This window comes from Gekko japonicus, unplaced genomic scaffold (assembly GCF_001447785.1).
Source record: "Gekko japonicus isolate JY-2015 unplaced genomic scaffold, Gekko_japonicus_V1.1 scaffold1664, whole genome shotgun sequence".
NCBI classification, from domain to species: Eukaryota; Metazoa; Chordata; class Lepidosauria; order Squamata; family Gekkonidae; genus Gekko; species Gekko japonicus.
This window is the reverse complement of record NW_015169828.1, coordinates 85,744-110,948: the sequence shown is the minus strand read 5'-3', so window position 1 is coordinate 110,948 and position 25,205 is coordinate 85,744. Positions and strand designations below refer to the sequence as shown.

The window sequence follows — 25,205 nt, the reverse complement described above, 5'->3', positions numbered from 1 at the left end:
AAGGTGCCACTGGGCTCAAAACCTTGTTCTGCTGCTTCAGACTGACATGGCTACCCCAACTGAATCAATGTTCTAGGATCTGCTATGCAGTGGAAATAAGTGTGTCTTGTGGCACCTTAAAGATTTAACAAGATGTAAATTTTATTCTATGGCAAACTTGTGATCAGCTCACTCCAGAGCTCCTGTTTCTGTTGCAAACAAGCTAACAGTTACCCGCCTGGATTTATTAGTTTAAATGGAAATTGTTAATGAGGGAAGGGCCATAGCTCAGTGGTAGAGTTTTAGCTTGGCATGCAGAAAGTCCCAGGTTCAATCCCCAGCATCTCCAGTTAAAAGGGCCAGCTAGCAGGTGATGGGAAAGACCTTGACCTGAGATCCTTTGGGGGGGAGGGATGAGCAGACTGACCTCGATGGTACTGAAGGGCTGATTCTCAGTATAAGGCAGCTTCACTGTTTACTGTTTCAGTGAGACTGTATAGGACAGTCTACTGTGCAATAAAGCCAGTTTGGTGTAGTGGTTAAGTGCGCGGACTCTAATCTGGGAGAACCAGGTTTGAGTCCCCACTCCTCCACTTTCACCTGCTGATGTGACCTTGGGTCAGTCACAAGCTCTGGCACAGCTGTCCTTGAAAAAGAGCAGTTTGTGTCAGAGTTCTCTCAGCTCCACCCACCTCACAGGGTGTCTGTTGTGGGGAGGGGAAGGGAAAGGAGTTTGTAAGGCGCTCTGAGACTCCCAAGTGAAGGGCGGGGTATAAATCCAATCTCTTCTCTTCTTCTAAATGAATAGTGGTAGAGAGAGCCTGCTTGTAGTGTGGTATGAGTGCTCTGGCAATAATCCTTGGCCTGAGAATAGGGTTGATAAAAGTAAATGAAAGCCTTATTTTCACATGAAATATGGAATGGTGAAGATAGTAGGACTTGAAGTGTGTCCTGTAATCCTTCCCCCCCCCATTTAAAAAATTTTTTTATAGTCAAACTAAACTCAAACAAACAAATACATACAATTTTGAGGGTTTCATATACATCTTCGTTATATGTAGTATGTTACCTCGTACACTGTGTGCTTGTATATTATCCATTTTTATCACCATATATTTTTGTACAAATATTTTGCTTTAAAGTTGAAAATGTATTTATAATTTCTTCCAATACAGTTATGTCAATATTATTTACTTATTATAGTCTTTGAGTGTGTTCTGTAATACTGTTGCCTGAGTGGATATGGGGACAGAGTTGGCATCTGGGCTTGTTGCTGTGTGACTCTATAAAATAGTATTTTGTGTTAGTTGAGTAACTGTTCTGGACTAAAGGGTTGTCTGGAAGTAAGTAAAGGCTTACCTCTGAAGGCCTGATGTGTAAGAGGTGCTGTTGTCTGGAATGGGAGATGCTGCTCAGGAGAGTACTCCAGTGACTGAGGATAAGAACAGGCTCCAGGTCTTGCTTGTAATTTTGCTGAATAGACTGCATTTTCCCCATACACAATTTTATAGTTGTCTTACAGCTGCTCTGTTCTTGCTGCCATTGTGTGGAGTTACTTGGCACATTGTTGTGATTTGTTTCCCAGGTTTCTTTAGAGTTTGATGGGGCATAGTCTTGTTGAGATGTTATACTTCAGCTAGAACAAGAACTGAGACCAGCAGGTTACAGTGCTGTTGTGCCATAACCTTCTTGGATGGTGGGAATAAAATCAAGCTACCAAGAATCACCTACAAGTATGGGCAGTCTTTATTTTATTAGCTTCATTTATACATTGCCTTTCCTCCCAGCGGGGTTCCAATGCAGCTTACATTGTTACCCTCTCCTCTGTTGGAGAATTGTTAACAGCTTTTAGTGCTGGAACACAGACTTAAAACACAAGAATTACCAAAGTACGTCAGCCCCAGTGGTCTGTGGCTTTATATTCTGTAATTTAAATATTTTAAGAAAACCTTCAAGTTGGACAGTGTTGTGAAGCACATCCACTTTAGTGGATGGAAGTTTGAGCCTCCATTTGGCAGTCAATCTCTGTTTTTGGTTTAACACAGGAGTACTCTTGGTTTTTATTTTCCCTTCTTTCTACCAGGAGTGGTTGTAGCTGTCTTTGCTGGGTATGAGTGATGCAAAGCTGCCATTAGGAAGAGAAGAAAGAATGTGCAGTTTGCTCTTAGAGTGAAAGGGATCGCTAAAAGTAAGTTAATATGAATACTAATTCCACTAGTCTACTGTTTGGAGATGCCTTTAGCACAGAAATCATTGCCTCGACTGTCAAATTGTAAACACTTTTTCATGGAATCTAGCCCCACTGATTTCAGTGGAAGACAGTTACTTCTGTATATGTGCACTTACGAAGCTCTGCCTTGTAAACATTACATGCCTTTATACCTTGAACCCTGCAAGATGTGGAGAGTTTTGAATGGTATTTGCTTCTTTCTTAACATCTAGAATGCTGGGTGCCTGTGGCATGCAGAAGTGTCACCAAGAGGCCCTGAAAAGGAATCGCGTGTCCCTAGCAAAACAGCTGGTGCTGAAGGAACTGCTGGAACATCTCATAGAAAAAGATGTTATCACTACAGAAATGGTCGAGATTATACAGGTACACTGAGTGTTGTCAGTAACTGGAATTAATTTTTAATAATCCAAACATATCTTCTAACATTATTGTACTTTCCACTAACACCCAAAAATATTCTTTAGTGTAATGTGCTATTGCAGTGGTGGCGAACCTATGGCACAGGTGCAAGAGGTGGCACTCAGAGCCCTCTCTGTGGGCACGCGTGCCATCGCCCCAGCCAGGCCCAGACCATCATTAAAGTGTCAAATTCTCTGCCAAATAATTTAAAGTAAATGAAAGCATTTGGGATTGCTTTCCTTACTTTGTTTGGATCATCTTAAGTTAATGTATGAGTAAAACCTCAGTATTCAGGTTAAATTGCCGTGTTGGCACTTTGCGATAAATAAGTGGGTTTTGGGTCGCAGTTTGGGCACTCAGTCTCTAAAAGGTCCGCCATCACTGTGCTATTGTGAAAAACAGGTTGGTTTTTGCAATAGAGATGATTTGTATAGCTTCATTGACCAAAGCAGGCTTGTAACAAGCCACTTATTTAGTTGTCTGTGAGGAGGAGGAGAAGAGATTGGATTTATACTCCACCCTTCACTACCGAAAGGAGTCTCAGAGTGGCTTACAATCCTTTTAAGAACATAAGAGATGCCAATGTTGGATCAGGCCAAAGGCCCATCCAGTCCAACACTCTGTGTCACACAGTGGCCAGAAATACTAGTGCCATCAAGAGGTCCACCAGTGGAGCCAGGACATTAGAAGCCCTCCCACTGTTGACCCCCCCCAAGCACCAAGAAGACAGAGCATCACTTGCCCCAGAGCCCCTAGCTATACCTTGTGGCTAATAGCCACTGATGGACCTCTGCTCCATATGCTTATCTAATTCCCTTTTGAAGCCGTCCATGCTTGTAGCACCCACCACTTCCTGTGGCAGTGAATTCCATGTGTTAATCACTCTTTGGGTGAAGAAGTACTTCCTTTTATCCGTTCTAACCCGACCGCTCTGCAGTTTCATGGAGTGCCCACGAGTTCTTGTATTGTGAGAAAGGGAGAAAAGTACCTCTTTCTCTACCTGCTCTTTCCCATGCATAATCTTATAAACCTCGATCATGTCACCCCTTAGTCGTCTTTTCTCCAAGCTAAAGAGCCCTAAGCGCTTTAACCTTTCCTCATAGGGAAAGTGTTCCAACCCTTTTATCATTCGAGTTGCCCTTTTCTGCACTTTTTCCAAAGCTATAATATCCTTTTTAAGGTGTGGTGCCCAGAACTGCACACAGTATTCCAAATGAGGTCGCACCTTTGGTTTATATAGGGGCATTATGATATTGGCTGATCTGTTTTCAATACCCTTCCTAATAATCCTCAGCATAGCACTGGCCTTCTTTATCGCAGTCACACACTGTCTCGACATTTTCAGTGAGTTATCTACTACAACTCCAAGATCTCCCTCTTGATCAGTCTCTGCCAGTTCAGACCCCATCAACGTGTATTTATATTTAGGATTTTTGGCTCCAGTTTGCCTCACCTTGCACTTGGCCATATTGAACCCCATTTGCCATGTTGACGCCCACTTGCCCATCTTTGACAGATCCCTTTGAAGTGCCTCACAATCCTCACTGGTTTTCACCACCCTGAACAACTTTGTATCATCCACAAATTTAGCCACTTCACTGCTTACTCCCATCTCCAAATCATTAATGAACAAGTTAAAAAGCAGTGGACCAAGTACTGATCCCTGCGGTACCCCACTGCTTACCCCCCTCCACTGAGAGAACTGCTCATTTATACTCACTCTCTGTTTTCCCTTCCCCTTCACACAACAGACACCCTGTGAGGTAGGTGGGGCTAAGAGAGCTCTCTTGAGAACTGCCCTTGAGAGAACAACTCTGAAAGAACTTATGACTGACCCAAGGTCACACTAGTGGCTGCATGTGGAGGAGTGGGGAATCAAACCTGGTTCTCCCAGATTAGAGTCTGCATTCCTAACCACTACGCCAAACTGGCTGTCTAGCAGATATGGAAACCATTGGATACTGGAAGAGAGTTACAGTGCAATTATATATGCGGAGTTACTCCAGTGTACGTCCTTGGAAATCAACACTGTCAGATACCAGTGTACTCCAAATTCCTCATGCAGACAAGTTTTTATCAATAAACTAATTAACCTGTGGGCTAATAACTTGTGAATTTGTTTGCAAATCTGGAAAGCTTTAGCAATGGAAGGAGAATGAATACCAGCTAGATGTTTGACCACTTAAGGTTTCATTTCTGAAGCAGCTTTTATATTGGCATAAGTAATCCAATAAAGTATTGATCTAACATTGCTTTTTTCTGTCAGTTTCCAGTAGCTCACAGAATTTTCACTTTTGAAGACGATAGTTTGTTTCACACAATCCTATTCCTCTTGAATCAGAGGACTGCAGTTGAAGTATCCTCATTCTAAAATCTTCAGGGGTCTTGCTGTGTTAGTGGATAATGTAGATTTAACCAATACATTGCAATAATGTCGACGACTACAAATCAGGAAAGATCTTTTGCAGTGAGAAAGCTATGAGGCCTACTATTCCAGTGGCAAACGTAAATAAAGAAATTATATACAAATTTTAAAAGATGTAACAAGGTTACATATTATGTATATGTTGGTTATATCTACATGGCTCAAGAGAAGGAATGTTAATTTTTGTATTGGTGTCAGTGTGTGCCAGAGCATAATTACATAATCTCAGTGACGGTCATTCAGCTTTTTGCTGATGCTTTGGGCATTACTTTTCCTGTCAAACGATACATATTGTTCTCTGAGACTGTTGTAAATGGCCTAGAAGATGGGTGATGTGGAATAAAGAGCAAGAGTCTGAATGGAAAGTGGTTTGAAGTCTCTGTCTTGGCTGACTGGGACTGGTAATCATAGCAGAGATGGCGGCAGCGTATTTTTCATTTTGTCATGTATTTTTATGTTTTCTTCCTGGACTCAGGCCAAGGATGGGAGTTTTAGCCAAAATGTAGAATTCCTAAACTTACTCCCTAAAAGAGGTCCGAAAGCCTTCTTGTTCTTCTGTGAAGCCTTACGAGAAACCAAACAGCAGCACTTGGAGGAAATGCTCCTGAGCACCATCCCTAGCCAGAGCAACGGAACTGCAAGGGTAAGGAAAGGCCAAATTAGAAATGAGAAAGGAGCACACCTGGGGTTAGTGATCTCATACTGTCCTGTCATGTGACTGTCCTGTTTCAGAAAGTGGGCTGATTTTTTTTTTTAATTGTCAGAAGGCTGGCAAAAAGCTCCTTGCATGTCTTTCACTATACGTTTGTAGCTTTCCAAGAGGAAGGAGACTTGGGCCTGCGGTCACTTCCAAATGAATGGTGCCTCATGTGTTGTCTTGTTCTTTGGCTTGCTTTTAGGACATTTTTTTTTCTTACACAGAACAAAAAGGACCTGTCGTGAAATGGGGTGGCTGATGAGAACAGACCATAAGTGACAGGATTACCTAATTGCTTAAGAGTTGTAATTTCAAGTTGTCTGAAGAACAACATTGCCATTGAATATTGCCCCAGAAGCAATCTATACCAGATTCCCCCAGGCACTGGGACAGAACTGATCCTTGAGCAGAATTAGGACTTAATGTAATCTGTTGTCACATCTAGCAGGTGCCAGCCAAATGTGACATGATGTTTCTTGATACCTGGAGCACCTCTTATGGAATCCATCATTTCCAGAATTCTCCCCAGAAACTTGATGAAAAATGGGGGTAGGGTGAAAGAATCCTCCAGTTTTGGATGAAACTAATATGGAATGCTAATACTGATAGACTAAAAGTCTGTTAAATTATAGTGACAATGAACCTGAAAGGGAGTATGCTTTGATAATCAGTTATCTGCTATTGGAAATTAAACATCAAATCAGATGAATTAACATACATTTATATTTTGGTTAAATGATCTAGTACATAGTGAAAAGAGAACCCAAAGTATACTCACTTGAATATCTTCACTGGTCCTACTGTGTCTTGGAACATTCTTGTGTCATTTATACTTTAACTAGCAAGATTTCTGCTTATTCACTCTTGAATTTTTTACCTAAGTCCAGAGTTATGACTAGGTGGGAATTGTTTTCTATACAAAGAGAACAGCAAACTTATATTTATTGTATATTAAACTTAAGAGAACTATGTAAGGACAGAAGGGAAAAAAATAGCACACACAGTAGGTCTCTGGTGTTAATGAACATCTGTGAGAAAAGCAGGCTAAATGTGGGCTTTTCTTTTTCCCTTTAGTATTGCTGAGTCTTTCCATTGCCTTAATTGTTTTCAGTGAGAGGTAGTATTCCCCTGTTTCTTTATCATGTAACTATGGTCAGGATGCAATTCTGTTATTGTCCCTACTCTGTCCTTCGAATGAAGGCACCGAATTCTGCGGTTTGAATCTCATGGTGCCCTGTTGCTTGAAGAAGTGAGTGAATATTGGGGAAATATAATTCACCATACGTGAAGAGCCAGAGTTCACACTGTTAGTAAACGGCAGAATTGTGTAAGCAATGTGATTAAATTAAATTTCCAGGAAAAAAACCTCTGATCATGATCAGTGGTGTGCATGAAGAAAGGGCCAGTATATTGCAAGCATTCATGGGATGTAAGCACAAATTGCAATGTTCTTTGCATACATGGGGTATACTGCATCTATCTGACGCATCATTCAGAGGAGGTCAAACCATCTCCTGTCAGAAGGTGCCACACACTGTAATATTTATCTCCAGTTGTAGTATTTCCCCCCCTGTATCAGTGAATGACCTCCATTCATTTAGAAAAGGGCACACTCACATACATCATAATGGAGGGCTAAACCTGGCCTTGGTAATCACCTGCTGGAGTAAGAATCAGGGTTTTTCCCCTACCCTCAACTTGATTCCACATTACAGCCCATTCACTTCTACCCTTAGCATTTACTGAGGACCACTGAGATACGTGTAGCCTCACTGTAAGTTTAATTTGCGTGTGTATGTGTGATGCTAGAGTGTAACAGAACCCCAGGAAGTGATTTCTTATAATAATCAACAGGATAAAAGAAATCCACATAGACACTATCTAGTGTGTATATACACCCATATATATCTGGCTTGGCATTACTATTCCACTGTGGGTGGCTCTTGGATTTATGTGGTGTCCCAGTTTCTTTATATCATTTAGGTATTTTCCAGGCTTTTGGTAAAATCCATAGGGGCTGATCAATGTACCTTTCTATGTAGTCACTCCAAAGCAAAGTGGTGAGGTCAACTTGTCTGCCTCTCTTAACCTGCAATCATGTTTTAGGATTGCACATCTGGTTAAAACTATCTAGAAGAGTTCTTGTTGGTGATTTCATGGATCTGTTTCTCTCTTACAGTTGAATCATGGCTATGAGGAAAGTTTGTTGTTTCCTGTCCCTGAATCAGGAATCTTGCAGAAAAGACAACGTTTGCATCATGGTAAATCTACAATGCAATTTGACTTTTTTCTGTTGCAATGGTTAAAACTTCCCATAATAATGATAATGATGAATATTTAGAGTGCCAGATTTCCATATTCTACACCAGATTTCGGGCATAAACAATTGAAATGCAAATGCACCCTGCCTGGCACACAGTCAGTGTTCAAAAAATTAAAAAGCGACTCTTCTATTGCAAAGACTAAAGAATGTGTCTATTTCCTGTTCTGCCTCAGGTTAAATGAAGTTCAAACATTGCTCAGTGTTAGGAAAGGGGTTGTTTACCTTTAGGCAGAGATTAAACCTGGATATATGCTAAGCCGTGGGCAATGTTTTGAAGGACTGAAAATAGGAAATAAGTGTGAAAAGACGGTTTCCACATCTAGCCTGCTCTTGCTCTCTCCAAATGTCCTTTCAAGCATTAATGTTAGGAAGTATCTTACTGTAGCCTATCTTTGGGATTGCCGGAATTTGTTCTGTCACGGAGAGCTAATTTTGCTTGACGTGTTTTTGAACTGGTCCCTTCTGATTTTTTAAAATGGTCGTGGTTAATGACCATCAGCAAATCTGTGATTTTAAAGACATTTCCCCGGTTTGCAAGATCACAGAGACTGCTGCCAGCCAGTATATTTGCTTGCTTGAGTATGCACTTGGGAATAGCCAGGATGGTTTGTGGAAGCCACAAAAGGAATGGTTGTATAGGCTCTTTGAAGATAGGTTAAGAATGTCCATCATATGGGAAGGTAAATATTCGCCTAATATGTACTAAGAAATTTTGAGTGTAAATTTAGATTTTAATTATATCAGGAATTGGTTTTATATTTATATGTTTGTATATAGAATGCTCCAGGCTACACCAATTTGGAGAACCAATCAAAACCAGTGAATTTTACTGTTTTCTTCCCCTGAGTTTGTTGCATTGCTATCTCATGCAAGTTCCTTGAAAGATAAAAGGCCCACTGCTATTCTTCCTATTCAAGGCACACTCTTGAGGAGATGCACATGCTTTCTATTAGAAATCCTTAGAAATAGATGATAGCCACTTCTTTTGTGGAGCCTGACCATCTATGAGCTGCAAAATATGTTTGCAGACCACAGCAAGAAAGTTAGTGTCCCTTTAGAAAAAGGATTACTATTGTATCTTTTTGTGAAGTTCTTGCAGTTTCCTTGCAGGAGTGAAGTAAAATGGTGTTACAAAAGCTAACCTAGTTTTTATATCCCAAGTCCAGATTTTATACCCAAATCTCTGGGATTCAGCTGTACCATGCTGATTTTTTAAGATTGCAAACTCTTTCATTATTAACCAGTAACCAAATAAATTATTCAGTGAATGATTTTGCCATCTGTGTCAGCAATAGCTGAAACACATACATAGCACAAAGTTATAATTGGCTGCCATTAGTCGTCTTCTTTGGCAGCTTGTATAGGACACAGTGCCTGGGTTTGAACAAATCATGGAAATTTAGCTTCCTGATAATTGAACAGGAATGAGAAGAAGAATCAGCAGAGAAAGAGTACATGCATGTATGAATTTTGGTGGCAAATACTCACTTTGTTACATGAATAGTATGTATTTTTCTGGTTAATAAAAGTTTTTATTTTTAATGGCTATTAAAAACCTTTTTTTACCAAGACATTGAAATAATCTGAATCGATTTTTAAACTAATACTAAAGTTGAAAACCCATCTAAATGTCTGTCATTGTCATGAGACAAAGGTGGTCATAATTTTTATTTTGAACACCTCAAAAGCTGAAGTTTTAATTATTTTTTCTTCTAACTCTCTGCCTAGATTTATTCCTTTGCACAGTGACCCTAGATCTCTCTCCACTCTGAAATGTACTTCGTAATTACCTAGTACGTCCCAAGATTGCGTTATTATTAAGTTTCATGGGTGTTAGCCCCGTTAAATCCAATGGGACTGACAGAAAATATGCACTGCACATCACTGAAATTCCCTGGCCACTGGGCATTGAAAAGCTTTTTCACAGAACAAAGTAGCAATCTGATTTCAGTTTTAAAAAGCGCCTCTTTCCCCTCTTGATAATACAAAACAAGGAGTGCTTTTAATAGTGCTGGATAAGAAGTGGTGGGATTATTGGGTGCTATGTGGAACCCAAAGCAACTGATCACACAATATATTGGTGTGGATTTTTTGGTACATCTAGTTATCTGGAACTGGCTACACTTGCAGGACATTTTCCCAAGTGCACATACCTTGCAAATTATGCACTGCTGCAAAACATTTGTTTAAAAGAAGATTTACAGTGACAGTTCTGTGCATGCTTATTCAGAGGTAAATCATGCTGAGTTCAGTGGGGCTTAGATCTGAATAAATATACATAGGATTATGTTGTCAGGAGACAGCTAAGGAAAGAGCTTATGCAAGCCCCTGACAGTCTTCTGGCTGACTTCCATTCCCCACCGCTGACTTGTTTGTCAAACACACACCGTTCCATACAGTAGAGTGTAATTGTGAAGGAGGTTAGTGATAGATCTCTATAAGCAACCCAGCCTTCCTCCCAGGACCTGATCCAGCTCCTGATGGTAGGTGGAGTCTCTGGGTTTTAGGTCCCTCTTTACCCCCCCCATCTCTTTTCCTGCTGCTGCACTAACTCTTTAAGTTGTCGGTTAGCCTCTGCCTCCTGTCCAGGCTAGCTGTTGTATCTGATCTTTTTTTGAATGTGTTAGTTTTCCAGATAAGACAAAAACTGAGTGAATAAGATACCTTCTCACAAAGGAAGTTATGCATATAGGTGAATAAGCAAGAATATTACAGTATTGCAAACAAGTTATAGAAAATCTAATGTTAAACGTTTAGCCACTATCTAGCTTGAATTTAGATAAAATCTTTAAAAGCTTCTAAGCACTTAACAATTTTCATTAATTAGAAACAGTTTCTGCCCAAAAAGTTTTCCTGAGCTACCAAGGTTAATGCAAATAAGTCATGACTGGGTGCTTCAAAATGCTTTAATACTCAAGAATAGCCTATCTCTGTTAAAGTGGAAGGATTTTACATTTTCACATCTTAATGGTTCCAGGTCTTTCCCGAATTATCTTAGCTGCACAGACGTTTTATGTTTTGTTGTGAAAACATCTTCTTGCCTGATGCTTTAAATTTCTTCTTTGCAGAATCAATGGAGTATTCCTTGGATAATGGAGACGGTCCCCACTATCCTCCAGTGAAGCCCTGCACTCCAGAATTCTACCACGCTCACCAGCATCTGGTGAGTAATTGAAGTCATAGAAGCTAAGAGGATCTATGACCTCTAAAGAAGTGGGATTCTTGTATAGATAATCCACAAAAAGACAGTTTCATACATGGGCTGAACGGTATTACCATGTGTGATCTGTTCTCATGTCGGTTAGACCCACGTCCTGCGTGAACAGGCCTGCTTCTCCATAGTGAACCCAGAGTCACAAAAATAGCCAGTGGTAGAAGGGAAGCCCCTCCTTTGCTGTCCTTGGCTCCTTCTGTAATGGGTTATATTATCCAGTTAGATGGAATAATTTTGTGGGCCTTGACTTAGGAATTAGAGGAAAGTGATGGGACTCCAGTACAAAGTTGGCAGGAAGCAGGAATTTAGCAGAATATCAGAAAAGCTTTGTCGAGAAAAGCCATTATACAAGCATGCAAAGGTAATATTCGTATATGTTATAGTACCAAAGTACTATACTGATACCTTGCCCCAGCATTCAGCAACATCATGCAATGTATATTAGAGAGAATGGAGGGATGAAGAGGGGGAAGAAAGAGAAGGGACAGCAAGGAAAGCACAAGGAAGTATTACCTATCCTTTTCTGAAAAGGGAGGTCTGGGAGGTGGCTTATAGCATTAAGGTATCTGATTCAAGTGGACCTGAGACCTACCAAGATTCAGAGCTTTGAAGTTCCAGTAGGAATTGCTGGGTGAGGCAGTATCCAGGCTGGCCCACCCTGGTCTTGGAGAATGGTTCCCTGTCTCAAGCCTGAAACCTTGGAGCAAGCCTCTCTTTGATGTCATAACCAAGCTTAACCTGGGTTTGGCCAGTGAACTCACAGCAACACACCGTAAAGCAAAATAAAGCACTATTAGAAAGAAAATAAAGGGAAAAGATTTAAAAAACAATATCGTTCCAGTATAAAGTTCTGGCACACCAAAAATAATAAAGCTGACTTCCTAAATACACTTATTGAATAGGGTTCTGCAGCGCATGTCTTAAGTTCTTCAAGTTCTAGCAAATCCAATCCAAAGCAAGCAGCAAAGTCCATAATAGATGTAGAATATGATGTACGCAAGTACCAGGGATGGAGAAGGGAAGTGGGGTAGGGAAGGGAAATTAGCAAATTAGACTACATTTTATAGAAAACGTGGGGCATGCTATCTCCTGACCTCCTTCAATCAGTCACCATGCTGTCTTCAAGGAATCTTCTGGAAGATGAGCAAGCCCCCTCCCCCAATTCAGCTGAAATCAGTGAACTAATTAGTAGACTGGAGAAAAGGACCTTGGTGGAGTAACAGTTGGGGATAGGTGGTTAGCACCTGTTGCTGGCTGGACAGGGCAGGGAAAAAAATCAAGTGAAGTCTTACTCAGAAAATGGCTCCACTTGACATGGAGCCAAACAAGAGTCCAGGCAGTGGTTTGGGAAATAGATCCCGGGGGGGGGGTGTGTGTGTCCAGAGAAGAGTCCATGTGGACTAGGACTGAGGGGCAGCCAGTGATCTTAGATCCTTAGACTATACGCACACATGCAATCCAGGAATGAGCACAAGTCAGAAGGCTGAGGGGCAGCAACTCTTATGTTAGAGAATAACAAAGTTAGATTTACCTGGGAAGTTCGGAGCTGTTTCCTAGATTGATTTTGAAAGTAGAAGTTTGAGGGGTGAGGCTTGAGGCAGGGATGAGGTTATATGGAGGTTAGGACATGTTTCTGGAGTAGCTTCCGTTAGAGGCTGAGATCAGTGGAAGTCCTTTCTGTTAGGCAAGGCTGAGGCCAGGCAATAGGATATTGTGTCTAAGAGAACCTTGATTAAATTGAAACGTTGAAAATAATTTCCTGTGGAGCTTTCTTTTGTGCCAGAACTACATCTTTCCGTGGCGGAGTTAGCTGTCCATTGTATTTCGTTATTAAAATCCAGTACTTCAAAATGATTTGCTCCCGCCTATTTCTCCTGCTCAACCTGACTCCTTTTATCTGCAAATACCCTCCAGCATAATTTTCGGATGACCTTCTTGAGTTTCGCTGCATGGGTAGGCTGGCTGTAGACAGAGGCTGAGGTCAACAAAATGAAAGCAGAATGGTTATGGCAATAGTAAAGAAGTGCCAATCCAGGAAGTCAATGTTTACTGAAAAATATCTGTAACTGGAAAATGTGAGCATCAACACAACTCTTAAAATGTATACTAAACAATGGAGGCAGGTGTTGCAACCAGTCTATTTTGATGTCCCCATGTTTGTATTCTATTCCATTTTCTGGAAGGCCGTCTTATGAAAACGCACACCTAGAAGCTTTCTTTAACTCTTAATCCAGTCCTGAAGTGTGATGCCCTTAGCTCCTTTGCAGCGATTTGATTTCAGCACCCCACCCATATATTCTTATTTTTTACGGTGGCACATAACATTATTTTAGAACCAGAATCCCATTTCTGAGTAGCAAGCTTGCACATGGATGGAAACAAAAATGAAGTTTCTTAGGCACTTGTGTCCAGTCTTTATTGTTGGGAATTTTGGTAGCCTTCAGTCTGTATATAATGACACCCCTAAGGTACCTGTATCTTTTTCATTTGTCTAAAACTGCCCGGGTGCATCTGGCTGATAGTGGATAATTGTATTAGCATCTCGTGATTTTAATAATTGCATATGTACCAGGAACTGGGATTGATCAGATTCTGTGTTCCACAGGCATACAGGTTGATATCACGCCCAAGAGGCTTGGCACTCATACTTAGCAATGTGCATTTCACCGGTGAGAAGGATCTAGAGTTCCGCTCTGGCGGGAATGTGGACCATGCTGCACTACAAAAACTCTTTGAATATCTTGGGTACCAGGTGTTTGTGCGGCATGATCAGACCGCACAGGTGAGTCTGGAGAACAGAACAAGCATGACAAAATGCCTGCATCATATCTAGAGCTTATTTTTAAGAAGCACCTGGTTTCCAGGGAGATGGGAACTGGCACATATTTCTATCATGAAAATATTAGTTTGTGCTTGAGCAAACAGTTGTTTGTACTCATTGCATTTCCATGTGGAATGATCATCAACCTTGTCTAAGGTGCTGTTTATGTGTGTGTGGTGGTGTTGGTGGTGGGGTGTTGGTATAGAAACAATTTCCTCACAAGAGCCCTTGCTTAAAACACCAGCCGTGAGGGTGGCTTTCAGCACTGGTGACTAAAGCCCCTGGGACACCGTGAGGCTAAAACCTGATTGAAGTTAGGTAAGCTTAAGCCAGTTAATGTAGAATAGGATAGGTGCACTCAGTTATGCTTGTGAAAGGGCCATGAGCACAGCAGCAGGGAGGACATTTTCACTCCATGCCTGTGTTGGTTGGAGCATGTCCTTTGTTTACTCAGAAGTAAACCTTATTGAATTCAGTGAGCTTACTCCCTTGGAAGTGTCCATATGGTGGCATTCCAAGATTGCAAGCCTGTGCACACTTAATTTGGCTGTCAGGCCCATTGCATTCAGGAGTGCTTGCTTTTGAGTAAACATGCAAAGGATTGTACTATAAATGTTCTGTAAGCACGTGCTTTCCAAAGTCGATAATTTGCAGTGTTCTACTGTCCTTATGTCGATGTGTACACTGTAAATGGAAGCCTGTCATCTGGTACACTGGAAAGGGTCCTGTGCCTTGGTGGTAAATCTTTGTCATTATTGTATCCACTGGTAAAAGTGGATGGTTAATGCCAATCATGGAAGTAGGGGGGGAAAGGCCAGCCCTCAGGTAAGATGTTTCTGTGTACTAGGCAGAGACCCCAGATATGCAGAAAACAGAGCTTGTAAATTAACCGTAAGGAAAATGGGGGGGGAGCCCAGTGCTGAGATCTTTTCAAAGCAAGACAAATGTGGAAATGCAGACACTTAACAGTTCAAGCCCCTGAGGGCCTATAGAATTCTGAAGAAGCAAGTTTTGAGTACATGTGTGCACGAACAGCTTCCCATTCACAGCTCTGTCTTTTCTCACTTCCCCCCCCTCCCCCAGCAGTTTCTTTCTGGCTTTCAACTTGTTCTTATTAGTAGCAAACTTCATAGTCATGAAAAAGAAGAGGACATCTCTACCAACCAACCTGACGAGACCTGAGTTTACTGATTGCGCTTGGATTGTTGAAAGTAGTTGGAAGTCAATTAAAGGAAGGGTGGAAGAGATAGGAATGGAGAGATTGGCTTGCTTATAGCATAATAAATTGAGAGAGATTTCAGTAGAGCTCAAATTTCCCAGTTGTTTCCCCTATGATGCCTCAGCAGCCTGAATAGCCTAGTTTAGCCCAAGCTTGTTAGAACTTGGAAGCTAAGCACGGTTGGCTATGGTTAGTGCTTTGATGGGAGACCACCAAGGAAGACTGGGGTTGCTACATAGAGGGAGGCAATGACAAACTACCTCTGCTTGTGTCTTGCCTGGTGGATGGGGCAGTGTTGACTTGGTGGCAACATCTTAGGATTCCTTACAGGAACACCCTCTCCCCCCCCCCCCCCCCCGCCGAATACAAAATCCACACAATACAGTAACAGTCCAGTAACAATCAAATCAGTATCTTTCATTCTTCCATTCCAGTATGCTGCAAATTGGTGCCATTGCTCCATAAATACTCTCCTCAGCTTTAAGAATTCCTTTTGCATTGATAGTTAATCATTAACTTCTCGGTATAACGTTTCATACTTTATGCAGTCAAGTCTCCTGTGGTAGATGGTTTTGCTTCCAAAAAGTTGCTTAATAAGCTAATATGCCGTTCTTACATTTCTGTCACATATAAAATAAATGCTTAATGACTTAGTATTTTATCATTCATAAACCCTCCGGTTCCTCTGGAGTTATTTTGCTGTATGAAAGCAACACCCTCTAATCCAGGGGTCCCCAATCTTTTCTGAGCCTGTGGGCACCTTTGGAATTCTGACACGGCATGGTGGGCACAGTCACCCAAAAAAAATGGCTGCTGCAGCTCACCTTCAGTCGAACAGTGCCGATCCTTGTGCTGTGGTGGCACCTGGTGCAATGCAACACGTTTTAAAAATCTGCACAGCCAACCAAATTTCCAGTGGCAGATCAGAAGCCTTGCTGGCAAAAACCCCACCTGGCCCTGCCCCCTTGGTGAGTCCCAGGAAAGGTGTCGGCAGGTTCCATGGTGCCTGCGGCCACCACATTGGGGATCCTTGCTCTCATCGTTCCTCATTTTCTCTAATCAGTCCCCTTTGTGATTGCAATATATGTATCTTTGTTGTGTTAATTATGTCAGAAGCTTAAATCCTGTGGTTAGCTAGTATGTGCAGCTCCTAGAATTACTGATTTTAGTTCTCTCTTCAGGAAATGCAGGAAGAATTGAAAATTTTTTCAAAGAATCCGGCTCATAGAGAAGTAGATTCTTGCATAGTGTCGCTTCTCTCACATGGCATAGAGGGTGGAATCTATGGAGTGGATGGCAAGCTACTTCAGGTACCTTACCATGTGTGGATTTCTTCCTTAGTATAGAAGTTTAGTCATGTGAGGAAAGTGAAATTGACAACCATTGACTAATATAGTTGTGACTGAACCCAGCCTGAAGTAGAATCGAGGATGTTTGGGGGAGGAAATGTATAGAAAAGAGTGGGTGTTGATATTACGTTGAGTGTTGCTTACCGTCTTGTCCTTTTCACAGTTGCCGGAAATTTTCAGGCTCTTTGATAATGCAAACTGCCCTGGACTGCAAAACAAGCCCAAAATGTTTTTCATTCAGGCATGCCGGGGAGGTAAGTGACCAAAGGAGGAACGGATGGGTGGGTCTCACAAACCATTCCCCCTTTCTGTGCAGCTTGCTCTCAACTCTCCCTCTTTGCTTCTCTCAGGTGTAAGCGGAACCCACATTCACCTCCCTGCCTTGCTGTTGCCACTACCTCTCTCTGTAAGTGCTTCTCACTCTGCATGGCATGTGGTCCGTGAATCACAGACCCTGCAGCACCATGGGGAAGGACCAGGGAGATCTTTTGTAACAATTCCCATTGTCATGCATGTGTGGTGTAGGTTGCCTAACCACACTAATCACAATCCAGCGTCCAGAGATTTTATCTGTGTGCTGGAACTTTATCTTAGCTGTTCTTTCCTGCTCTCTTCATCTGAACTATGGCATTTTCTTTGCTGGACCTAAAGGAATGAATTAACTACAGCTTGTGGGTCAGCAGTGCTTCTAGAAACTCATCTTTAGAACAAGCATTATCCTCTTGAAAAGGGAAATTCCATTGAGAAAACTGATGGTTCTGAGATCCCAACTTTCTCTTTTAAGACAGCTTCACAAGACTTAGAAAACCAGGCATTAAAATGTTCCCTCCTCCACTCATTTTTAGTGACAGACTCTTTTCTTGTGGGGGGTGGTGGTGGGATGGGGGATGGAACTAACCCAGAGATAGAAGTGAGGGATGAAAAGTAGAAGGAAACATAGATGGGTTGTAACTTTCACTGCCAATTTATATGGTGTTTCTTGGTCCTACAGCTGTACAGGCAGAAGGAACTCATGGTGGTGGATCTTTTCTTGGTTTCCCTTTCCCACAGTAGCCCTCTGTGACTTCAAGGGCATTGCTGGGATTGGGAGGCTCCATGGACAAAAAACTAATGGGCACAGGGGAATGCAAAGCGGGGGGTGGGGTGTCAGGTGAAATCACCACACTTTGCTCTTGTGCGAGCAGAAAACTTTGCTCCATCACATTTTCTCTGCCAGCAGATGAGTGAAGTAAAATTAGTTGTAAGGTCTATTTGATCAAGGGCTTCAGCTTCAGCTATGTATGATGAACCAGGTAAAACAGATAGTTCTTGCAACTACTTCTGTGTGTTCCTTCGTTCTTGTATGCTCTAGAAAATATATTTTCCTGGAGTCAGTTTCAGAAAACATGCTTGGAGTGTTTATATGGGATGCATAGGCCAAAGCTAGTTATATTAGAGGGAAATCACTGTAAGAAGACATGAGCAGTGCAACCGATCACAGAGTATAATGGGATAGAAGCCATTTCCCCCTCTTGTACCCGGAAACATGTCAGATTCCTTGTTCCTGCCTCAGAGCTTTCTTTCCAGTCTTACCTGGGCGGTAAAAAAACAGATTTCTATTAAGGGAACAATTCCTCATGGCATTCATCGTTAACTTTGGCTAACTTACAACATCCTGAGCTAGTCAGCACCTGGAAGTAAAAGCATTTTTTCCGTCTCCTGTGGAAATCCTCTTATGGAAGAGAAATCCTGGTGTGGTGTGCCTGCAGAGTTTTGTGTCAGCCTTAGAAGAAATTGCTTTGAATAGATTCGGAAGAGAGGGTTCTTGGGATGAGCTTTACATCAGCTGAGGATAAGCTTGTCTCCTTAAGACAAAACAGTGTTTCTGACCTTGAAGAAAGTTGTTGCCTTCAACTTAACTGCAAATCAAAATTTAACTGTTGGCAGTTTAGTCTTGTTCTGCATGTTTGCTACTAGCAGACTAAGTTGTGTAAATGTGCAGGTATTAGTTGACTGAACTTTTATCAATATGATTTTATTCAGGCATGATCCAGAGAACTGTGAACAGAGCTATTTGCACAATGGGACTTTCTCACCCCCACCTTTCCACTGAAAATCCACTCCTGGGGGACTATGGCACATGGCACAGAGGTCTACAGCTGGAAGGGGAAACTCTCCAGTATATGCATGGCACCTTTGTGCAAGCAGAGTTGCCTTCCACATGTGTCAGCAGGAGTTTGGATCTTGGATATCTGCAGCGTGACTTGAAAAACTTGAATCAGACTTCCCTTTTTGAAGTAGATGTGTTAATTTATGATGACTTGAACTTTGTAAAACCACAGCCAGAGAGTTTAGTTATACAAGCCATACTAACTATGGTAATTTTCCTTTCTGGAGAAACAATAATGTCTCCTATGTGGTGTTCCGTATTGGTCTTTATATCTGCTTTGTTTCTATTAGTTGGCTAATGGGTGCTTTGAAGAGTATTCTACAATCCCAAAGTGTTATTTCACACATATTTCATATATGCCTTAACAACAGGAAAATGTTGTGGCCTGGATTTTTCCTGTCCTGTTTACCCCAACACCTTTAAACTGCATATACATTTGTTGCTATATATAAGAAGTCCTTTGGGAATTTTGTACTGTGTGAGGGGTGTGGTGATTATAAAGAAGGCATAATTGGCACAGTGTTCATGATTTTAAAAACTCTTTTTCTTCATACTTCGCGCTCATATTTGCTTCTCTTGCCATTAGTATACCTGCTTCTGGTCTGTATCCTGTCAAATAAGGCTGTAATGACATTCCTGAACTCGTTTGTCTTTCTTGCTTTTGAAGTGTTTTCATTCTAGCACCCTTTTCCGTTGCAGTTGGAACCTTTATTTTTCACACTGCTATTTGTTTTATGAACTCCAAAGGCTTATGTGGCCACTAGAGGTGTGCAGGGGGGAAAAATTCATTTTTTTCTGGATTCGGGTATAATAAAGCCGGATTTCTTTGGGATTCCTGAATATACTCGAATACCAATAGCGGTATTCTATTGGTATCCTATGGGGCCATTGTAGTCAATGACAAAAATCTTCTAACAAGTTTTCAGGGGGCTGGGGAGGGTGTTGAGGTAGAGGCACCAAATTTGTACTGCAGCTGCTGGAGCCTCTCCCCAAAAGACCTCCCCAAGTTTGGAAAAGATTGGGCCCAATTCTAGGGACATCCAAAGAGGGTACCCCCAGTCCTCCATTGTTTCCTACGGGGATGGGAAAAGGGCAGGCAGCAGTGTCTCCCAGAGAAAGCCAAAAAACCCCAAAAAAGTTTTGGTTTTTTCCCCCGGCATTGCAGTATTCAGCAGCCAAATCAGCTCAGGGGATCTGATTCGGTATGGCAAATACCCAAAAAATGCCGAAAAATTTTTTCCGGGTTTTTTTTCCGGTTCGGCTTTACCCCTAGCACCCCCCTAGTGGCCACCCAAAGTACTTGGTTTAATTATGGAAGATGTCCTTTTATATAATACATTCCTAACGAACATTTCTGTAGGTATCAGTACTTGTGCTCTTCCAATTTTCATCTTTTTGTTACAAATTTTTTATTTTTGACTGTTACTAACATTTCACACGTGTACAGGAGAGAGAAAGCTGGAAGGGATCACTATCACTGCATATATTATTGCTGTTCAGCAGCTAATTTTCCCTGCTCCTCTGCTTCGAGCTTCCTCTGCCAGTCTCCATGGGAGCCTTCAGAAATCTCAGGAGTCGGGGCCTGGCTTGCTTTTCATGCGATGAGTGTAAGACTCTTAATCCCATGTGCAGTGGTAGCAGTGTGTGCTCCCAGGGTCCCTTGGTCAGCTAATTCTCCCTGGCCTGTAATGTAGTCAAGTGGCTATGAGGGGCTTGTCCTGGCCAGAATACATCAGTGTTGCCCAAAAGAGTGGAAAAAATGGTCTGGGAATGTGTGGATCTTGGCCTAACAGTAACAAGAACTGTTTGAATACTGAATGGTGTCTTTAAAAGAGGATGCATGTGTTTGCTTCTGCCCTTTTGTTTCCTCTTATTAGATGAGACGGACCGGGGAGTGGACCAGATAGATGGGAGTGAGCGTGCTGATTCTCCAGGTTGTGAAGAAAGTGATGCTAAGATGCAGGAGAATTCCAAGCTGCGCCTTCCCACATGCTCTGATATGATCTGTGGTTATGCCTGTTTGAGAGGTATCTGGGATGAGAACTGTGAACTACACAAAAAGTATTGCATCTTTGAGCTGAACTGAAGGCTGAACTTCGTTCATTTGTTTACAGGCACAGCTGCCATGCGGAACACTAAGCGTGGGTCCTGGTATGTTGAGGCACTTACCTCTGTGTTTGCGGAGGATTCACGAAATACGCATGTAGCAGACATGCTTGTGAAGGTGAGTGGGTTTGCGTTTTGAAAACTCTGAATGCTTCCCTTTCCGCTGAGTTTCATGTTTTGTGTGTCTGTGTGCACGCGCATGCATCCCCCGCTAGAAGAACCACAAAAATTAAATACAAGATGGCTCTTTCCCTCAGCAGCTTCTGAGCTGTAGCTTTGTGTCTAATACCTCCAACAGGATAACTGGCATGAATAAATGTTCTTGTAATTACTGAAGTTCAGTTATATCTGAACAAAGATAGAACTGTTTTTAAAAATACTATTAAATCTCTCAGCCTTTAATTTGCCTTATGTCACCTTCTCTGTCTTTAGGTGAACCGATTGATCAAGCGCCGGGAAGGCTATGCCCCGGGCACCGAGTTCCACCGCTGCAAGGAGATGTCGGAATACTGCAGTACTCTCTGCCGGGATCTTTACCTATTTCCGGGCTTTTACCCCGGGAACTAACTCTGCAATTCTTGTCCTAAAGGCAGTAATGGAGACAGCTTCCTTTGTAGCCTTGAGGCTATGGAACTACCAGTCTGAGGTGGTCTGGGAGGTGCTCTTCCTTACGGCATCTAACAAGAGGTGTCAGACCCACCTCATTCAGAAACTGTTTGGCTGATGAGCCATTGCGCGTTGCCGTGTCCCTGTTGTGCTTCTGCCGTTTTTATATGAGCCACCCTGAGCCTTGGAAAAGGCAGCATATAACAATGGTGAGTTAACAGGCAGTGGCTAGCCAGGCCAGTTTTCTTAATGCCTGTGAAAGCGTCACTAACATTGCTCTTTCCAACCGACTCTGGTAATGGCGAGTTCCTTTAACCCACATCAGATTTTTGTAATTTTCACTTTCCGTTTGTATGCCCAAATTTGCGAGTGGTGGGCAGCACCTTAACGATGACCGGTTTGTGGGCATTCATGACAAACAGGAACATTTTGGGGGGCGGGGGAGTTACTCAAAGGTTTTTTTAAGGAAAAAAATGAAAATGTATAGTTTTTGAAAATGTCTTTTATAGTTTTATAAATTTCTACACTTTATGAGAAACTCGTGTTCATCACCTAGTTGTCTGTGCAGCAACTGGCAAAATAGCTAGTTGAGCTGAAAAGGGACTCTTGCCCGAAAAATAAGAGGAAGTGCATTTGCACAGGTGTCTGCTCATCTGTTGGCAGTGGTGCGGGAGGAGGCAGTAGCTGAGCTGACTCCTATCACTGGTGTGGCTGGCTAGCTCTGAGTGGCCTCTGCATCTCAGCCTTCTTACTCTTGCAGCAAACCATAGTTGGTTGTTGGAGCCACACCAAAGCTGTTCTTTCTTTTCTCCCCTCAAAACAGTGGCTGGAGAGTGGAAATGATTTGCTTTGTGAGCTGTGCTGAATGGGGTGGGGCAGGGAGGGTATGTGAGGTTGAGGTTCCACTGGCTTGTTTCTGCATACAAACAATGTCATAGGGGGGAAAAAATCCTTACAGCAGGAACTTTTGAAGCAGTCAATAAAGCATCTGCATTCTATACAAAACTTCTGACTACATCAGAACCAATTTTGTGTTTTCAGAGATTATTTCTGTGCTTCCTAATGTTAGCTGAGCATAGTGAGCTGAATTAATGTGCAGACTTGCAGTTTTATTTAAAGGGTGGCCCCTTGTTCTGCTTGCTTGTACTCTCTGCCTGCCCTACCTTATCCTAATTCCCGCCCTCCCTTTCTGAGCCCCACATGCATTATCAGGGAGCACTTGACTAAATGCCTCTGGGACTCTGATCTTGCCTCCTGCTGGTAGCTGCAGAAAATTGGACAATTATTTTATAGAAATTATTTTACAAACTTGCTTTTTGTAAGGTGTGTGCAGACTGATGGCTTTTTTTCTGAATGAGGAGGCTGGTCTTCTGTGGGTGACCTGCCTGGGAGTAACTGCTGCTCACCTTAGACCAATTTAGAGGTTACCTGTGACATGAACCCCACCCCGACTGTCCCTTTTGCAGACAGATGTGATGTTGGGCTACTCATATTTCCAAGCACACCGGGGCCTAATTTGGCTTAGGACTGCGGCATGGGAGAAGGAGGTCCTTCAGTGTTCCCTCCTACACTGTTTTATTCTGAGCCAAAACAGCCATGTTGGGGGGGGGGATATTTGCCTTACTATGGGGCAGTAGGTGCACCGACTGCAGCATGTTGAGCCCCGACCCAGCCTATGTTACAGGCAGTGTTCCCTCTAAGCTGAGTTAGTGTGAGCTAGCTCACAGTTTTTTTATCCTCCAGCTCACACATTTTTGTCTTAGCTCAGGAAGAATGGCTCAAGAGCGGACTAATTGATGCAGTAGCCAAATCGCTTGTTCACACCTTTAATGCCAGTAGCTCACAAAGTAGAATTTTTGCTCACAAGACTGCACAGCTTAGAGAAGGGAGCATTGGTTACAGGTAGCCTTTAGTTTAGCCTTTAGGTGAGTGGTAGAACAGAAGGTTGGACTATTGACATGGCTCATTGGAATCACCCCCTATGGCCACGGGCTCGGCAGTGCACTTTTTTCTGTGAGCTGTTCAGTGGCCATGCATTCTGTAATGGACTGCTTTAGCGATTTTACAGTGATTTTAAAGTACTGCTACTTCAAAACTATGTGTCCCTTAAAGTCGGGGAGAATTGATAGTGTCAGCTGGCACGTGGTGGAGAGGAAATCTTTTTTTGCATTTCTACTACATGCACCTTCGGTGTGAGTTCACAAGGGGTGAGGTTAGGGAGTACAGCATGACTAACAACGTTAGTAATGCATTTTAAAAATGTGTAATACTGTAAGAAGAAGAAGAAGATATTGGCTTTATACCCCGCCCTTCACTCGGAGTCTCAGAGCGGCTTGCAAACTCCTTTCCCTTCCCCTCCCCACAACAGACACCCTGTGAGGTAGGTGGGGCTGAGAGAGCTCTTTCCAGAACTGTCCTTGAGAGAACAGCTCTGACAGAACTATGGCTTGCCCAAGGTCATCCAGCAGCTGCAAGTGGAGGAGTGGGGAATCAAACCTGGTTCTCCTAGTGCACTTAACCACTACACCAAACTGGCTTCTAAATTGGCCTAAGGCAAGCAGTTCTTAGTTCTTTTGGGGGAGATCTCTTTTAAGTAAAGAGCAATATGACAGTAGTCAGTCTGTTTCCTTTATTCATACTCCAGTGGTGAAGGTCCAGTGCCCATTAGTTAAAGGTAAAGGTTCCCTTCCTCGAAAGCCAGTCGAATCTGACTCTAGGGTTGCGGTGCTCATCTCCGTTTCAAAGCCGAAGAGCCAGTGCTGTCCGAAGACGTTTCCGTGGTCATGTGGCCGGCATGACTAAACACCGAGGCGCACAGAACGCAAAGCCCATTAGTTACTGGTGTCTAAAGAATTAGAACTGTGGTTACTTGGGTTGCTGTAGAGATCTGGAAGCTTGCTTTTCCTTCTGCTTGTCTCAGCATTGTTATACCTTTGGGTTTGTTGTCCACTGGTTTCTGCTTTGCATTACTGTACCCTAACAAGTCTGCAGCCAAGAACCAAGCCCCTTGCCCTTGAATTGAATCAGCTGCCCTTCCGCTCTGATTGCTCTGTGATCCTTCCTTGCTCAATATTTTGTGCTATAGTTTTAAAGCTAATATAATTAAAAAAAACAAGAGTAGGAACATCTGTTGGAGGAAACCAGAACTCTCAACAGTTATGTTCTTTTTTTCCTGTTTGGATTTTTAAAGATAATTACATTTTGCCATACAGCTAAAAACTGGCCAGTGTTCCAAAGCTTGTGGAGAGGAAGACCTGTCTCAGGGCCAGTAGGCAGCTTAACCTTGAGCTCAGGATGCCAGTTAGGAGTTCATGTTTTTGGCAAAGGGAGAGTAGGTCCTTATTCACAAATTGGTGCTTGATGTTTGTGTCAATGCAGCTGTCTCTCCCATTATTTGGAAAAGGGGAGCCCATGTCTTTATCACTGCCATTTTTGATAATAAACGTTTGTATATTGACCGCCTCCATGGGCAGAAATAAAGCGATTCAGTTTCCTAAAAGATGTGTCTCCTCTCATCTTGTGAGCCTTTGCCTCCGATTCTAAATTTGTGATGCAACCAGTGGGTTGGCTTAAACGGGACGGAACTTTCCTGCTCCAAAGGCACCCTGTGGATCTCCATGAAATGCTGCTGCTGTCAGATGAGGACCCTGAGGAATTGGGGGGGGGGGGGGGGAAAAGGGGAAAGTGG

General features: G+C 42.5%; 1 protein-coding gene across 1 annotated transcript; it reads left to right on the top strand.

The window, feature by feature from the left end:
• Positions 1-2,082: 2,082 nt before the first annotated feature.
• Positions 2,083-23,253, top strand: CASP2 (caspase 2). The gene is made up of 11 exons (XM_015417268.1): positions 2,083-2,167; positions 2,422-2,572; positions 5,509-5,676; positions 7,910-7,991; positions 11,122-11,216; positions 13,873-14,049; positions 16,489-16,617; positions 16,820-16,910; positions 20,683-20,832; positions 20,920-21,029; positions 21,344-23,253. The coding sequence occupies exons 2-11, from the start codon at positions 2,423-2,425 to the stop codon at positions 21,476-21,478; spliced, it is 1,287 nt and encodes a 428-aa protein (XP_015272754.1). The 5' UTR covers positions 2,083-2,167; position 2,422; the 3' UTR covers positions 21,479-23,253.
• The last annotated feature ends 1,952 nt before the right edge of the window (positions 23,254-25,205 follow it).